Source organism: Pituophis catenifer, unplaced genomic scaffold (genome assembly GCF_029215685.1).
Source record: "Pituophis catenifer annectens isolate HBS135680 unplaced genomic scaffold, rPitCat1.0.hap2 SCAF_16, whole genome shotgun sequence".
Taxonomy (NCBI): Eukaryota; Metazoa; Chordata; class Lepidosauria; order Squamata; family Colubridae; genus Pituophis; species Pituophis catenifer.
In genome coordinates, this window is record NW_027256896.1 from 15,567,343 (window position 1) to 15,584,112 (window position 16,770).

Consider the following 16,770-nt stretch of genomic DNA (forward strand, 5'->3'; position numbering starts at 1 on the left):
GAGAGAGAGCACCAGAGTTCAGTGAGAGGTGTTACCCTTCCGTAAAGGAATCCCATCCGTTCACCTATCACGGGAGAGATCACAGGGAATCATCAACCTTTCTTCACCTTTTCTCATTTTGACCAGTGTCTCACCGATAAAGGGTCAGAACTCACCCGAATTGCCGTAGTGGATACTGCCGGTCAGTGCGTTATGAACGAGCTTGTCAAGCCAAGACGGCCAGTCAGGAATTACCTTACCTGGTATGTCGCTTAAACTGATAACTGTTGTAAAACCTGGGACGCTACCCAGAATTTTGAATGTTTGGGTTCCTGCAGTTGCTTGAAATGTGGGTTCTTCCATTTGATACAGCTTTTTTTTTAAGGCCAAGCCAAGTATTTAGATAAGGTGTGTGTGTATATGTTTGTTTTAAACTTTTACATGTAGCATCCTGGGAGTATATGCAGGAGGTGGGGGCCGGTGATTGGGATGAGTGTAGTGGAATGTAGTCTGGATTCCGAGGAGGGAGGGGCTGCTTCCCAGAGAGCAAAGAGGTAGCGAAGCTTAGACAGTTTGATTAACAGGAAGTTAGGGTTAGTTAAGAAGGCACCTTCCTAGGAATTCACAGATCTATAGTTATGCAGATAGTCCTCAACTTACAACCAGGGACGGGCTTCAACAATTTTAGTAAGGGGTTCTCTGCCCAGTTGCTGGGTGGGAGTGGCCATGGTGGGCGTGGCCTAGTTGGCCTCCTACACCACAGTGTCGGAGGCCCTTTTGCCCTCCCCGGTCTCCAAAAGCTTTTCTCGAGCCTCCAGGAGGGTGAAAACGGCCTCCCCAGGCTCCGGAGGCTCCTTTCCCGAATTTCCAGTAGGCCCATTTTTTGCCCTCCTCAAGCCTCCATGTGCACCCTGCACTTACCTGCATCCAAAACGGGCCACATGGGGCCTCCTGGGAGGGGCGGGACAGATGGGGGCACCCAGGAGTGGGATTTGGGGGTTCTCCGAACTGCACAGAATCTTAGCTAGAGGTTCTCCCGAACCCCTGCGAACCCCCAGCGGCCCACCCCTGCTTACGACCATTCATTTAGTGACCGCTCAAAGTTGCAGTGGTACTGAAAAAGACGACTTACGACCGTTTTTCACGCTTATGACCATTGCAGCATCCCTTTGGTCAAGATTCAGACCCTTGGCAACTGGCATGTAATTCTGAGGGTTGCAGGATCTCGGGCTCGCGTGATCCCTTTTTGCGACCTTCTGGCAAGCAAAATCCATGGGGAAGCCAGATTCACTTGACAAGCGTGTTACGAGCTGAGCAGCTGCAGCGATTCACTTAATAATGGTGGCAAGGAAGGTCGTAAAACGGGACAAAACTCAGCGAACAACTTTCTTGCTTAGCAATGGAAATTTGGAGTTCCATTGTGGTCGTAAATCGAGGATTACCCGTACCGGTATCATTATCTGGGCTGGGATCTGTTACTTTCTTGAAAGACCCTTGTTGGAAAGTGTCAATTCGACGGCTCTAAAATGTTCTCTTTCTTGTGTTTTGAAGTTATTCCGGCATCACGGAGGACCTGCTACGCCCCGTGCAAACCACCCTTGCAGAAATCCAGAGCCGATTAAAGGATATTCTGCCTCCGGATGCCATTTTAGTGGGCCATTCCTTAGATGCTGATCTCCGAGCTCTAGAAGTGAGTATATCTATTGCACGGTCTCAACTCACCCAGGTCTTGGCCTAAGGCAGTGGTCACCAAACGTGGCAACTTTTGAAGGGCTTGTGGGCTTCAAACATGGAAGGACGGTTTGATTCCCACAGAGCCTTGATAGTACAGTGGTTACGCACCCTGTTATTAACACAGCTGCCTGCAATTACTGCAGGGTTCGAATCTCTCCAAGGCTCAAGGTTGACTCAGCCTTCCATCCTTTCTAAGGTAGGTAAATTGAGGACCCAGTTTGTGGGGGCAATAAGCTGACTTTGTATAAATATACAAAAGTATGAAGGCTATTGCTTAACGCATTGTAAGCCGCCCTGAGTCTCCGGAGAAGGGCAGCATATAAATCAAATTTAAAAAAAAAAAATGAATAAAAAATGGACGGACGGCTGCCAAAGTTGATGGACTCAGCAGAGATGGCTAAATGGACTGCTTTGGTCAAAGCTGGGGGGAGGGACACAATTACTTTTGTTTCCACTTGGAAACCACTTCTGGACTTTGTGCTCGAGGTGGGGAAAAAATGAAACGTTGATTTTGGGTCTTGCCGATCAGTTAGGTTTGTTGCTATAGAAATGGCTAGTTTATGGTATGGTGTAAAAGTACAAAGTTGAGGTTCCGTAGATTCATAGATTAGATTCATAGATTAACAGAGTTGGAAGAGACCTTGCAGGTCCGTGATGGTGAACCTATGGCATGTGTGCCACAGGTGGCACGCGTAACCATATTGGTGGGCACGTGAACTCAGCAAAAGGAATGGGTCGTAACACCAGGACTCCCTGGAAATGGTCACAATGTGGTATTTTTTGTTTGTTTGTTTTAAAACACCGTGTTTTGAAACATTTTTTTCCCTCTCGTATTTCCAGATGATTCACCCGAATGTTATAGACACTTCGCTTCTCTACGCCCGGAAAGGGGGCAAAAGGTTCAAACTGAAATTTTTAGCAGCTGCTGTTTTAGGGTAAGAAGGTTTGGGTTGAGTTTCTGCCTGCGGGCATGTCTCCTCACCCTTTTCAATTAGGATATTTCTGAATTGCTCCACCGTGAAAGCAACTCCTTTCCGAGGAAAGGTAGGGCTGTTGACGGATAATTAAAGAATTGTCAAGTCCTACGAGTATATATCTGCTTAGGGCAAGGAGGTCCAACCTCGGCAACTTTTAAGATCTGTAGACTTCCAACTCCCAGAAATCCCCAGATTGAAATTGGCTTGTGGGGTCCTTGATAGTCTCTGAGCTTGGTTGTTTTCTGGCAGACGTTTCATTATCCAACTAGGTAACTTCATCAGTGCTAGAAGGGAAGTGGGATTTCTGGAGTGGAGTAGAAGTAAAAGTGAGGAGGAGAAGGAGCAGGAGGACTATGGGGTCCTTGGTGACGTTTGAGGTTGGTTGCAGATGTTCATCAGTGCAGTACTTTCCATAGTTTCAGCTGGGAAAGTGTGATCATTCTAAACCAAGCCGTGTCCAAAAACACTCGAGAATTCCTAGAAGCACTCGCAGAAATCAGCCATCAGCAGGCACATAGAGATAAAGAACATATACATACAATTCAAAAAAAAAGGCAAACAACAGTCAAAAAAACAAAGACACCCAAACACCTTCTAAACATCAATCAACACAAAGAGCCTTGGTGGTACAGTGGTATAAAGCACCCTGTTATTAAGACCAGCTGCCTGCAATTACTGCAGGTTCGAATCTCGCCTGGCTCAAGGTTGACTCAGCCTTCCATCCTTTCTAAGGTAGGTAAATTGAGGACCCAGTTTGTGGGGGCAATAAGATGACTTTGTATAAATATATACAAAAAGGATGAAGGCTATTGCTTAACGCATTGTAAGCCGCCCTGAGTCTCTGGAGAAGGGCGGCATATAAATCAAATTAAAAATAAAAAACACCCAGGCGAGCAGAGATTCAACCCAAGATGAACCCTAGACCAATAGTTAAGAAGTAAACCGTATCCCAATCGAGGCACCACCAACTCAGGTAAGGCCACACTTGGAATCCTGCATTCAGTTTTGGTCGCCACGATGTAAAAAAGATGTGGAGACTCTAGAAAGAGTGCAGAGAAGAGCAACCAAGACGATGAGGGGACTGGAGGCTAAAACATACGAAGAACGGTTGCAGGAACTGGGTATGTCTAGTTTAATGAAAAGAAGGACTAGGGGAGACATGATAGCAGTCTCAGGGGCTGCCCCAAAGAAGAGGGAGTCAAGCTATTCTCCAAAGCACTTGAGGGCAGGACAAGAAGCAATGGGTGGAAACTAATCAAGGAGAGAAGCAACCTAGAACATTTGTCTGAAGTGGTGTAGGGTTTCCTGCCTAAGCAGGGGGCTGGACTAGAAGACCTCCAAGGTCCCTTCCAACTCAACTCTATTCTATTCTATTCTATTCTATTCTATTCTATTCTATTCTATTCTATTCTATTCTAATTCTAATTCTAATTCTAATTCTAATTCTAATTCTAATTCTAATCTATTCTAACCTAGCTAACAGTCAACAACAGCTGAATCAAGAAACCACCAAGAACAGTTCCACCAACACATTTATATATAAACAGAGAGCAAACCCCCCTCTCTTCTAACACTGATGAAATTACCTAGTTGGGTAATGAAACGTCCGCCAAAAAAAGCATCAAGGACCCCCCTGAGCTACAAATATTCTACGTAAATCCACCTGCTTCTTTGCTACCACAGTAAGAGCGTATAAATGCTCATGGATTGTACCGGTTGCATGTTTCCTTCTCCTTGTTAGGAAAGAAATTCAGAACAAGGCCCAGTTGGGACACGATCCCACCGAAGACGCCCAGTGCGCCCTTGAACTGGCCCAGTATTTCATTGAACAAGGACCCAGGAAAGTAAGTGCCTTAAGCTCTTTTAAGACCGTTGTTTAAGGGCAGGGATAAATGTATCTTTACACTGACAGTGTCCTAACAGTGAGGACAATTAACTAGCGGAACAGCTGGCCTCCAGAATCCGTGGGCGCTCCATCACTGGAGGTTTTTAAGCAGAGATTGGACAGTCATTTGTCTGAGATGGTATAGTCAGTGATGGCTAACCTTTTTGCCGTCGCTTGCCAAAAGAGGGGGGAGTGCGGAGGGTCGAGGGCGGACGTGCCCACACCCATAATTCACTGTGCCCCACCACCCCCGTTTATGCACGAGCGACCCCCCCTGCGCTCCCCCCCCTACTGGGCACGGTGGGCCCAGTAGGCCTGTTTTTTTGCCCTCCCCAGGCTCCAGAGGCTTTCTAGGAACCTGGGGAGGGCGAAAATGGCCTCCCCTCCTCGGAGGCCAGAAATGACCCGTTTCCCGATTTCTGGTGGGCCCGAAAGGCCTGAAAATCAGCTGGCTGGCGTACACATGCACGCTGGAGCTGAGCGAGGGCAACACTTGCGTGCCCACAGAGAGGGCGCCGTGTACCACCTCTGGCACGCGTGCCATAGGTTCGCCATCACGGGTGACTGGACACGCTTTCCCCAGCCCCTCCAACTATGAAGAATGGCCCCGGGTGCAAAAAAATTAGGGAGACACCCCTGGAAGTCCTTCGAGAGGTCCTTAGGCTTAACTTCAGTGGGAAACAAGGCTTTTAACCAACAATCTGAAGAACCGACAGGAAGCCAAACATGCAGGAGAAAAATTTGTAATATTAGGGAGGGTTTTTTTCCTACCTTAGGTTGCAGAATTGAATCTGGAAGCCAGATTGTCCGAGCAAAGGAAGATGGAAGAGATAGAGACTGTCAGGGTCAAGGCGGAACAAAGAGACGGGATCCAGACAGAGGTACCAAACTCCAGGTGAGGGTAAATACCGCTGTACCTTCGCTACTGGTTCGCAAATTTGAGCACACGTGCCTCCTTCACGCATGTGCAGAGCCTTCTGCACATGTGCAGAGGGTCAAAAAACGGGACGTGATGACATCCGGGTGGGTAAGCGGAGGCTCCCGCCGCCGACTCTACTGGATCGCGCGATCCGGAAAGAACCAGCTGAATTTTACTACTGGCCTGGCAGAACCTCTGGAAAGAAGATGGAGAAAATACGCATCGCCCCACGGACTCAAAAATTGCAAGGCGCCGAGTCCCCAAAAGAATGGGCCGTGTTCTTTTCGGTTGCCAGTTCATTTTGCAAAACAGCCAGACTGGGGGAAACGCAACATGGCGGCTGCATTTAGATCAGGGGTCTCCAACCTTGGCAACTTTAAGACGTGTGGACTTCCAACTCCCAGAATTGGCTGGCTGAGGAACTCTGGGAGTTGAAGTCCACGAGTCTTAAAGTTGCCAAGGTTGGAGACCCCTGATTTAGATGGTTGCAAAGCTTTTTTTTTTTTTTTTTTTTTTTTTTTTTTTTTGTCCTGAGATGGGTAGCTTGTTAATCTGGAATTGTTACCCTTCAGAAATTTTCAGATCAAATTAAGTCCCCTAGGATCAGTGATGGGATTCAGATTTTTTTTTACTACTGGTTCTGTGGGCGTGGGTGTGGCATGGCGTGGCTTGGTGGGCGTGGCAGGGGAAGGATACTGTAAAAATCTCCATTCCCACTCCACTCCACGGGAACGTTACTGCAAAATCCCCATTCCCTTCCCACTCCAGAGAAAGGATACTATAAAATCTCCATTCCCTCCCCACTCCAGGGGAAGGTTACTGCAAAATCCCCATTCCCTCCCTACTCCAGGGGAAGGATACTGTAAAATCTCCATTCCCTCCCCACTCCAGGGGAAGGATCTCCATTCCCTCCCCAATCTAGGGTAAAATCTCCATTCCCTCCCCAATCCAGGGGAAGTTTATTGCAAAATCCCTATTTCCTCCGGATAAACTGGGATTCGGGAGGCAGAGAATAGATGGGGGCAGGGCCAGTCAAAATTTTTACTACTGGTTCTCCAAACTACTCAAAATTTCTGCTACCGGTTCTCCAGAACTGGTCAGAACCTGCTAAAACCCACCTCTGCCTCTGATGTTTGTTCACACTTATTTGGTCGTAACCTTTTTTTTTTTGTTTTTTGCAAAAAATTTAAAGCACAAATCTACAGGTAGCCCTTGGCTTATGACCACAATTGAACCCCAAATTTCCGTTGCTAAGCGAGACAGTTTGGTGAGTTTTGCCCTATTTCACCGGCTTTCTTGCCACATCTTTGCATCTGTTAAATTAGTAACACGGTTGTTAAGTGAATCTGGCTACCCCAATCGATTTTGCTCGTCAGAAGGCAGATCACACTGTGGACACTGCAACTGTCATAAGTACCTGCCAGTTGCCAAGAATCTGAATTTTGATCACGTGACCATGGGGGAAGGGAGGAATGCTGCAACGGTCGTTAAGAATGAAAAACGCTCATAATTCTCTTTTTTTTTCAGAGTTGTTTTAACTTCAAACGGTCACTGAATGAGCCGTCGTAAGTCGAGGAATAACTATACCTGTTCAAGTTTATTTAACGTTGTTTTTTTCTTCTTGTCTTCTAGCCTTTTAGACAACTTACAGTCCGCCAGTGAAAAAACGTTGCTTCCGGGAGAACAAAATAATGCTCAGAATCAGACGGCTTCCTTAAATGAGGAAGTGAGTTATGAAGAGTATTTGGTTGTGTTTCTCTGTCGTCGTTTTAATTGTACAAAACTGATAAAAATACGGACCTGGTTCTTGCCGTGGCAAACCAAGTTATCGTAGATCATTTTTTGGCCCTCTCTGTTTTCTACTTCTGCAAGCTGTTTATATACATACCAATAAAGGAATATGTTTGTAACCAGGGTGGATTTGATTTAAATCGAGTTGATTTAAATCACAATTTAAATCGTGATTTAAATCACTAGTAAAAAGGCTTGATTTAAATCAACTCGATTTAAATCATAATTTTTAAAGAGCAACTGTCATCTCTGCTACTCCTTTGACCCCACTGTTGACTCACCGATAGTCCCAGCGTTGCAGAATATACAGCCTCATGCGACATAACTAAGCTCCATTCCATGCTGAATAAACTAAATTATTTATGTATCTTAAATAGAAAACTATCTTACGATAGATTTTTACCCCAAAAGTTTTTTATTAAAATAAATTCGATAAAAATAAAAAAAAATCCGATTTAAATCAAAAAAATCCGATTTTTTTGATTTTTTTAAAAAAAATCATTGATTTTTATCCACCCTGTTTGTAACCCAGGGTTGAAATGAATGGGTCACATGCTGTATGCTCTCTGAGCTTCGTGGTTTTCTTGCAGACGTTTCATGACCCAACTAGAGAATATCATCAGGGCGAACACTGTATATGTTTTCTAAGCATCTCACCTTTCTTCAATGCGCAGATCTCCAAAATGTCTCCCAATTCCATTGTTAACCCTTTTCAGATTCTCCAGAAAGCCCTGGAAGAGATTCCTAAATCTCCCGTTAACATAATTCAATTGGTTTTGGATTCGAAGCACCTCACAGCTGACCTCCATGCGGAAACCATTTCAAAGGTAAGCAGATCTTCCCCAATTCCCCAAACGGCGCAAAACTCGCCGAGCAAATGTCTCGCTTAGCAACAGACGTCTTGGGCTCAGTTGTGGTCGTAAGTCGAGGACTGCCTGCGGTCTCGTTGGTTCCATTTCTAAGTGGCCGTCCTCCCTTTTCCTAGATGAGGGCCAAGCTTTCGGACCTGCTGACCGTCTACGTGGGCCCTTTGACCAAAGACGTTTGTCTGAAGACTGTGAACAAAGCTTTTGGGAAATGCGGCCACATTCAGACGATCCGGGTCATTTCAGAACCGTTTAAGGCAAGTAGTCAAATCATTTTGCTATCCTGGACAGTGGCCAGTGGAAATACCAGAGGGGAAAAGCTAGGCTGATGAATTTCTCTCTCCACCCTCCCATTTTGGAGGGTGGAGGTTGGGGAGGAACATGGGCCAGTCCTGGAGTCTGGGGAAGGCTCTGATGAGGGCTCTGCGTCTCAGGCAAAGAGAGGGCCAGGGGCGTCCGACAGTTATCAGCTACCTTCGGAGTCGGACATCAATGGGGCAAAAGAACAAGGTTAGCCATCACTGATTTAGCAGAACCTTCTCCGTGGTGGCTCCTTCCCTGGGGAACATCATCCTTTTGGATAAGAGAAGATTGGCCTCTACATTGGTGCTCTTTCACAAGACCTAGTTTTGGTAACGGGCCAGAGGACCCCAGAGAGGGAGGGAGCCCATCAAGTGGCTCATTTGGTTGTTATCATGGGGGTGGGGTTATTGCTTTTTTATTGTTTTTCTGTTGGGCTTTGTTTCCATGTAAAGTGCCTGGAGTCACTGAGAGTGAGTTGAGCGGACATACATTAGGAACACTTTATGGGAGGGAGGGATGGAGGAAGGAAAGATGGAAGCAAGGAAGGAATTTAGCAGGAAGGAAAATTTATTTATTTTATTTTATTTATTGGTCCGATTTATATGCCGCCCTTCTCCGGAGACTCAGGGCGGCTTACAATGCGTTAAGCAATAGCCTTCATACTTTTGTATATACCTGCTTAGTAGGACTTTCGGGCCTCCCTAAGCGGTGTTCTTTTTTATACAAAGTCAGCTTATTGCCCCCACAATCTGGGTCCTCATTTTATCTACCTCGAAAGGATGGAAGGCTGAGTCAACCTTGAGCCTAGTGAGATTTGAACTTGCAGTAATTGCAGGCAGCATATGTTAATAACAGTGCTTTAGTCTGTGCTACCAAGGCTCTTGTGGGAGGAAGAAAAGGAAGGAATTTAGCAGGAGGGAGGGAGGGAGGAAGGCAAGAATTTGCTGAGCACATTGTAAGCCGCCCTGAGTCTTCGGAGAAGGGCGGCATATAAATCAAATTAAAAAAAAAAAAAAAAGAATTTAGCAGAAAGGAAGGGAGGAAATCAACAGGAAGGAAGGAAGGAATTTAGCAGGAAGGAATGAGGGAGGGAGGAAGCAATTTAGCAGGAAGGAGGGAGGGAGGGAGGAAGAAGGGATTTAACAGGAAGGAGGAAGGAAGGGAGGAAGGAATTTAGCAGGAAGGAAGGAAAAGAAGGAAGGAAGGAGTTTAGCAGGAGGGAGGGAAGGAGGAAAGAATTTAGCAGGAAGGAAGGAAAAGGAAGGAAGGAATTTAGCAGGAAGGAAGGAGGGAGGACTTTAGCAGGAAGGAAGGAAAAGAAGGAAGGAAGGAGTTTAGCAGGAGGGAGGGAAGGAGGAAAGAATTTAGCAGGAAGGAAGGAAAAGAAAGGAATTTAGCAGGAAGGAGGGAGGGAGGGATTTAAGAGAAAGGCAGGAAGGAAAAGGAAGGAAGGAGTTTAGCAGGGTGGGAGGGAGGAAAGAATTTGGAAGGAAGGAAGGAAGGAAGGAAGGAAGGAAGGAAGGAAGGATCTGAGTATTGGGAAGCACCAAACCCCTTATTTAACTGCCGGGGCCCCTTTTTGTCTCTCCCAAAGCCCCATCTCTGTATCCAATATGAAGTGTTGGAAGGGGCACAATTGGCTTTGGAAGACCTGAACGGAGCAGAAATTGGAGGATCGGCCCTCAAGGTAAGCTTACAGCTCACCTTTCAATTCCTGGCATGCATGCAGTCTGCAAAAATCTTAGGCCCTTCGTTTCTCTTTCTAAAGTATTATATCCTTTGCAATGGTTTAGATCAGATTTTCCTCACGAGATGCAAAACGTAGGGGCTGCAATTCACCTGCTGTTATTTGGCATAATTGTAATTATTTATTATTATTATTATTATTATTATTATTATTATTATTATTATTATTATATTTGCTTTCATGAAGGAAAGCTTATAGATTCTATTGATTTATCATCTATAAACATAATCCATTGTTATTTATTTATTTTTTTTCTACTCGTTCCCTCCAGAAGGGAAAAGAGCATCCATAGAACCTAGAAAAAAAGAGCTTCCTATGAAATGAGATCCCTGACCATGATGGTTTATTCGAAACCGCAATTAAACCAACCATGGCTTAGTACGTGACCTCAACAAATCGCCACGTGCAAGGTCTTCGGTGCTGCCTGTGCTTGGTTGTTTCCTTGCAGAAGTTTCACGAGTCAATTCGGTAACGTCGTCAGTGATCCTAGCACTGATGATGTTACCTATTTGGGTAATGAAATGTCGGCAACAAAACAGCCAAGCTCAGAGAGCACCAAGGACCCCACAGTCATCGTCCTCCTCCTCCTCCTCCTCCTCCTCCTCTCTGCAAACCTCTCTCCCTTCTAGGACTGATGATGTAACCTTGTTGGGTAATGAAACTGTCAGGTTTTCCGGCTGTCTTCAGATAAATTGCCCCGCAAACGAAGTCTTTTATAAAACAAATTTCCATTTTATTAAGCACAGCACTTTTTACACCGACCTGTTGCAGCCGGCACTGACGTGCTGCCCCAAAACCCCTCCTCTTCCTTCCCCCACTCCTCTGCATTCATTGGCCATCTTCCCAATCATTCACCCCTAATCTACTGCTCCAATTCAAAGAATTTCCCCCCTCCCATCCATCTCCTGAGGGACATTATCTCCAGAGGAAATAAGTAGGTGAAAGGCAACCGTCCCGTTGCAGACGCCTGCGTTCTCCTTCTTATGTCAGCACTAGGATAAATGCATCTTGACGTGCTGACAGAAACATCAGCAAGAAAACAAGCTCAGAAAGCACCAAGGACCCCTCGATTCTCCTCCTCCCCTCCCTCCTCCTCCCCCCCCCTCTACCTAGCACTGATGATGCTACCTAGGTGATATTAAAATGCCTGCAAGAAAACCCCACAGTTCAACCTTGAGCTACAAATATTCTCTTCTCTTGGTAAATTGCTTTATCCAACAGGGTGAAGCGAGACCAAGGACTCATCCTGCCCAATGCAGGAGGAAGGTTCTCTGGTCTAGGCCAGCTAATGTTTACCAGCCTTTTGTCCCCCGTGTTCGGTTTCCTTCATCTTAAGGTTCAAAGGCCCATCACCGAGATGACTCTTGATGGTGAGATGCTATTGCAAGAGCTGGAAAGAGATCCCGAAAACCAAAGCATCCTGTACTTGGCCGGATTGAGGAAATGCCAAGGGGAGACGGAGCTGCAAGAACAGTTGGGCCCTTTGAAAGGTTTACGCTCCATTTTTTGGCCAAGAGATCGCCAGACCGGAAAACAGAGGGATTACTGCTTTCTGAGTAAGTGTGGCCATCAATAAGGACTGTTCTCCAAAAACACCGATATTGCTGCATGAGATAAACCTGTGGATTAAGAGCCTTGAGTTCTCTCTTCTAGTTTTTCTCTTTCTCTTTTGGCTCTTAAAAATCTTTCCCGTTTCACAGCTCCGGAGCACACTCACTCTTACAGCTAGTGCTCGACCCACGACGACCATTTTATGACCTTTTTGTCTTGGTCATAGGGAAGGGAAGGTGGGGAATGGATAAGAGAGGGAGGGGAAGGAAAGGAAGCAAGCAAGCGAAGGGAAGGAGGAGGGAAGAAAAGAAAGGAAAAGTGGTGAATGGATAAGAGGGAGGGGAGGGGAAGGAAAGGAAGCAAGGGAACAGAAGGAGCAGGGAAGAAAAGAAAGGAAAAGTGGGGAATGGATAAGGAAGGGAAGGGAAGGAAGCAAGCAAGCAAGCAGAAGGAAAGGAAAGGAAAGGAAAGGAAAGGAAAGGAAAGGAAAGGAAAGGAAAGGTGGTGAATGGATAAGAGAGGGAGGGGAAGGAAAGGAAGCAAGTGAAGGGAAGGAGGGAGGAAAAGAAAGGAAAAGAAAAAGAAAAGGTGAATAGATAGGGGAAGGAAGAGAAGGAAGCAAGCAGAATGAAAGAAAAGGTGAATGTATAAGAGGGGGGAGGGGAAGGAAAGGAAGCAACGGAGGGAGGGAGGGAGGAAAGGAAAGGTGGTGAATGGATAAGAGAGGGAGGGGAAGGAAAGGAAAGGAAGCAAGGGAAATGAAGGAAGGAGGGAGGAAATGAAAGAAAAAGAAAAGGTGGATAGATAGGGGAGGGAAGAGAAGGAAGGAAGAAAGCAAGCAGAAGAAAAGGAAAGATGGTGAATGGATAAGAGAGGGAGGGGAGGGGAAGGAGGAAGGAAGGAAGGAAGAAGGCAAGGGAAGGAGGGGAATGGATAAGGAAGGGAGGGGAGGAAGGAAAGGAAAGGAGAAGAAATTACAAGGAATGTCTTAATTTAAACCGTTTTTATCTGGGCTGCCCCAACACGATTCTCAAGGCCGCTGATCTGATTTCCCAGTGTATTAATTTGCGTTATTTGGGGGTCTCCCTGCCAGGATTCCAGAGCCCGGAGTGCGCCTGCGAGGCCCTCCAAATCCTCCAAGGGAGCCCCTTTCGGAGCCGGAGAGCCCTCACGTCTCCCACGTTCTTCCAGTGGGCCTCTCTGGTGAATGAAAAGAGCCGAGGAGGAGCAGAAGTCCAAGAGAAGAAGCAGCAACAATCCTCGGATCAGGTGAGCCCCTGGGCTTTAGCACGTCAAGGTTCCAAGGGGTGGCAGAAGGAGAGCGAGATTCGGAGGCCTCCCTTTCAGTTCTGGGACGGACGAGAGAAGCTTCAGCCGAGCGCTGGAGGGCGCAGTTGGTTAAAGCGCACAATAGTAGTCCTCGACTTACGACCGCAACTGGCCCCCAAATTTCCATCGCTAAGCGAGAGGATAGTTGAGTTTTGCAACGTCATCAGTGCTAGGAGTGGGGTTGGTGGAGAGGAGGAGGGGAAGAAGAGAGGAAGGAGGAGGAGGAGGAGGCCCGAGGGGTCCTGGGTGCTCTCTGAGCTTGGTGGTTTTCTTGCAAGACGTTTCATTACCCAACTAGATAACATCATCAATGCTAGGAGGAGGGTTGGTGGAGAGGAGGAGGGGAAGAGGAGAGGAAGGAGGAGGACCGATGAGTCCTTGGTTGTTGTGGCTCCGGTACCTGGGCCTGTGTCATCGGCAGGAGAGGACTCCGAGAGCGAAGGAGAGGAGTTGGCAAGGCCTCCCTCTCCAGGACCCTCCTCTCTGGCAATGCCTTCGGTTTCCGCTGAAGGGCAAGAGATAGGGCCAGGGCCAAGCACGTCCACGCAGCCACAGATGGACAGTGATGAGGGTAATGAGTCTTGGCTGGATCCACGCCAGCATCGCAGAGATAAGCGCGCGCAACAGAAGAAAAGGCGTGCCCGAGATTAGGCTGAGTCACTGGACCACACCCCACAGGATATAAAAGGGAGCGTGGTAGCCAGTCAAACCTTGTGACGAACAAAGCTGAAAGCTTCCACGCCATTCTGCATTGCCAGACTTTTGCTATAGACTTTGCTGGATTATCTCTGGACTTGATTGACTCCGTAATTATTGAGCTGTTTCCTTTGATGTACCAGAAGTGGGGAGAAGTTATCTCTCCTCTTTGTAAATAATAAACTCTTGGCAGGCAGCCACTAGGTTGTTGCCAAGTTCCGTTATCATAAGGAAAAGGATTTTGCCGGCTGGTTTGGTCTTTAACTCTTGAACGTCTGTTGGTGTGTGTGCGTGTGTGACGGGGACAGAACATTGGTGCTCTCTGAGCTTGGTGGTTTTCTTGCAAGACATTTCATTACCCAGCTAGGTAACCTCATCAGTGCTAGGAGTAGGGTTGGTGGAGAAGAGGAGGAGGAGGGGAAGGAGGAGGACTGAGGGGTCCTTGGTGCTCTCTGAGCTTGGTAACATCTTTCTCGCAGGTGTTTCATTACCGGCATTGACATTTGAACCGAAATGTTAAGCACCGAGTTTCTTGAAGCCATGGCTTCTTGCATCTTTGCTTTCTTGTTTTGCTCTCTTTCAATGAAAGCCTTTGCATCATTTCTCCGCAGGAACTTGGTTTAAAGAAAGCCATCAAGAAGCTGGACCGGAAAGTCAAAACGCTCTATGAACGGGTTCCAGAAAATACACTTTGCCTTGTTCTGTTACCAGGCACCAACAGGTGGGGGGAAAAAAATTACTTCCTTACTTGTTTGCTGCAAGGAGGCAAATTGCTGGGAGGCAGAGGCAGATTTTTTTTCTTGCTTTCCTCCCCCAAAAAAGGTAGGTGCGTCTTATAGTCCGGAGCATCTTATACTCCGAAAAATACGGCAGATAGCTTTGTTGCAATCCAGCAGTTAGAAACACAAAATAAACAAACACCAAATAAATGGGTTTACTGGTAGATCAAATACAGGTCGTCCTCGACTTAGGACCATAATTGAGCCCAAAACAAGACAGAAGTTAAGCGAGCTTTGTCCCCATTTTATGACCTTTCTTGCTCCCGTCGTTAAGCGAATCATGGCAGTTTTGAAGGTTGTTAAGAGAATCGCGCTTCCCCATTGACTTTGCTGGCCAGAAGGTCACAAAAAGGAGATCGCACGACCCCGGGATGCTGCAGCTGTCACTAAGTGTGAAAAACAGTCCCTTTTTTCAGTGCCGTTCTACCTTCAGATGGTCACTAAATGAATTGCGGCAAATCGAGGATCACCTGTAATTCAAATTTAACCTGCTCAGTTTGGGGGGGGGGGGTTCTGCTCCTGCAATTCACTTTATTCAAAAGCTTTAATAATAGGCAGCAAAGCACGTTTTCTGAAGAAATCTTAACACAGATTTTTCTCACTTTTCTTGCAGGCTCACCGGCTCTTTTAGTGGCCTCAGCCTTTTGGGAATTAAAGGCGAAAAGAGCATTTCCACGTCCTGCTAAAAGCTTCGAGGGCCCCCGTTGTATTTTTTTCGGGGGGGGGGGCAGGAAAAATCCCCGTCTCTCTCGAATATCCTGGACGTCTCCAAGCTTTGCCAAGCATTTAAAAAAAAAAAAAGTATTAAATTATTTTTTTTAAGGCATTCAACCATCTAAAGAATTCGATTCCATTGTTAATGCAGGAAACATTCTTTTTTTTTAAGGCTCCCTGCAGACTGCCAGATGTTGGGGGAGTTTCTGAAGGGGGGGGCCAGAAACAGCAGAAAAGATGGTAGTTGGCACCAAATTTCAGCCTCTAAGCCTGACTTTTTAAAAGGTTTCCGTGCCATTTCTGGACAGCAGCAACGTTTCAAAGGCTTGGCTTTAGATTTTAATTTTTAAAAAAAAAAAAAAAAAAAAAGAGGACAGAATGGTTCCACTCCCATGAAATTTATTCTCTCTACAGGCAAGTCCTCGATTTACAACCGCAATTAAGCCCAAATTTCTGTTTGCCAGGCGTGACGGTTCTTAAGTGAGTTTGGCTCCTTTTTGAGGACCTGGCTAGGTGGCGCAGTGGCTAAGACGCTGAGTTTGTTGATCAGAAAGATGGTTCGAATCCCTAGGTCTCTCTTCCAACTCTGTTACTGTTGTTATTTTTATAACCTTTCTTGCCACTGATTCAGACAGTGAGGAGGTTGGGGAGGAACCTGGGCCAGTCCTGGAGTCTGGGGAAGGCTCTGATGAGGGCTCTGCGTCGGAGGCAGAGAGGGGGCCAGGGCCGGATGCCAGTTATCAGCTGCCTTCGGAGTCAGACATCAGTGAGGCAGAGGAACAGCTGGAGCCTGTTCCCAGCGTGCACATGTGCAAAGTTGCCAGACGAAGAGAACAGCTAAAGAACAAGGGTCGACTCAGGAGTAAGGCCACAGGTGGACAATGAAGGGCCCCTCCCAGAGGGAATAAAAGAGGAGCGAAAGGGGAGTGGAGTTTGCAGGAGACAATTAGTTCGCCTAATTGGTTCGTGACTCTCCGAGACTCCTTGCCAAGTTTTGAAGATATCGGCCTGGCAGCTCTCCAAGCCAGATGAGATCTGTGACTGTAAATTCTCCCTTGAAAGACTTGGCTGGAGGTGAATGAGAGGAATTCACTGTTTGTTTAATAAAAGGGGTTTTGTTGGGACCAGGATTCTGCTTCGTGCTTTTTGGAGGAACAGCCACAACGGTTAAGTGAATCACTGCAGTTGTTAAATTAGTAACACCGTTGTTAAGTTGGAATCTGGCTTCCTTGTTGACTTTTTTTTTTTTTTTAATTTGATTTATATGCCGCCCTTCTCCGGAGACTCAGGGCGGCTTACAGTGCGTTAAGCAATAGCCTTCATCCTTTTGTATATATTTTGTATATTTATACAAAGTCAGCTTATTGCCCCCACAAACTGGGTCCTTAATTTACCTACCTTAGAAAGGATGGAAGGCTGAGTCAACCTTGAGCCTTGGAGAGATTCGAACTTACTTTAATTGCAGACAGCTGGTGTTAAATTACAGTGCTTAGTCTGCAT

The 16,770-nt window shown here is 46.5% G+C and overlaps 1 protein-coding gene across 1 annotated transcript in view; it reads left to right on the top strand.

The window, feature by feature from the left end:
* REXO5 (RNA exonuclease 5) overlaps positions 1-16,560 on the top strand; it is a 28,791-nt gene extending 12,231 nt beyond the window's left edge. The window contains exons 9-21 of the mRNA XM_070954894.1: positions 127-242; positions 1,531-1,669; positions 2,554-2,648; positions 4,432-4,534; positions 5,352-5,470; positions 7,127-7,220; positions 8,002-8,112; positions 8,271-8,408; positions 10,049-10,141; positions 11,538-11,757; positions 12,846-13,021; positions 14,389-14,498; positions 15,170-16,560. Coding sequence (XP_070810995.1) covers positions 127-242; positions 1,531-1,669; positions 2,554-2,648; positions 4,432-4,534; positions 5,352-5,470; positions 7,127-7,220; positions 8,002-8,112; positions 8,271-8,408; positions 10,049-10,141; positions 11,538-11,757; positions 12,846-13,021; positions 14,389-14,498; positions 15,170-15,242 — 1,587 coding nt within the window. The 3' untranslated portion in view covers positions 15,243-16,560. The remainder of the gene's footprint in view (positions 1-126; positions 243-1,530; positions 1,670-2,553; positions 2,649-4,431; positions 4,535-5,351; positions 5,471-7,126; positions 7,221-8,001; positions 8,113-8,270; positions 8,409-10,048; positions 10,142-11,537; positions 11,758-12,845; positions 13,022-14,388; positions 14,499-15,169) is intronic.
* The last annotated feature ends 210 nt before the right edge of the window (positions 16,561-16,770 follow it).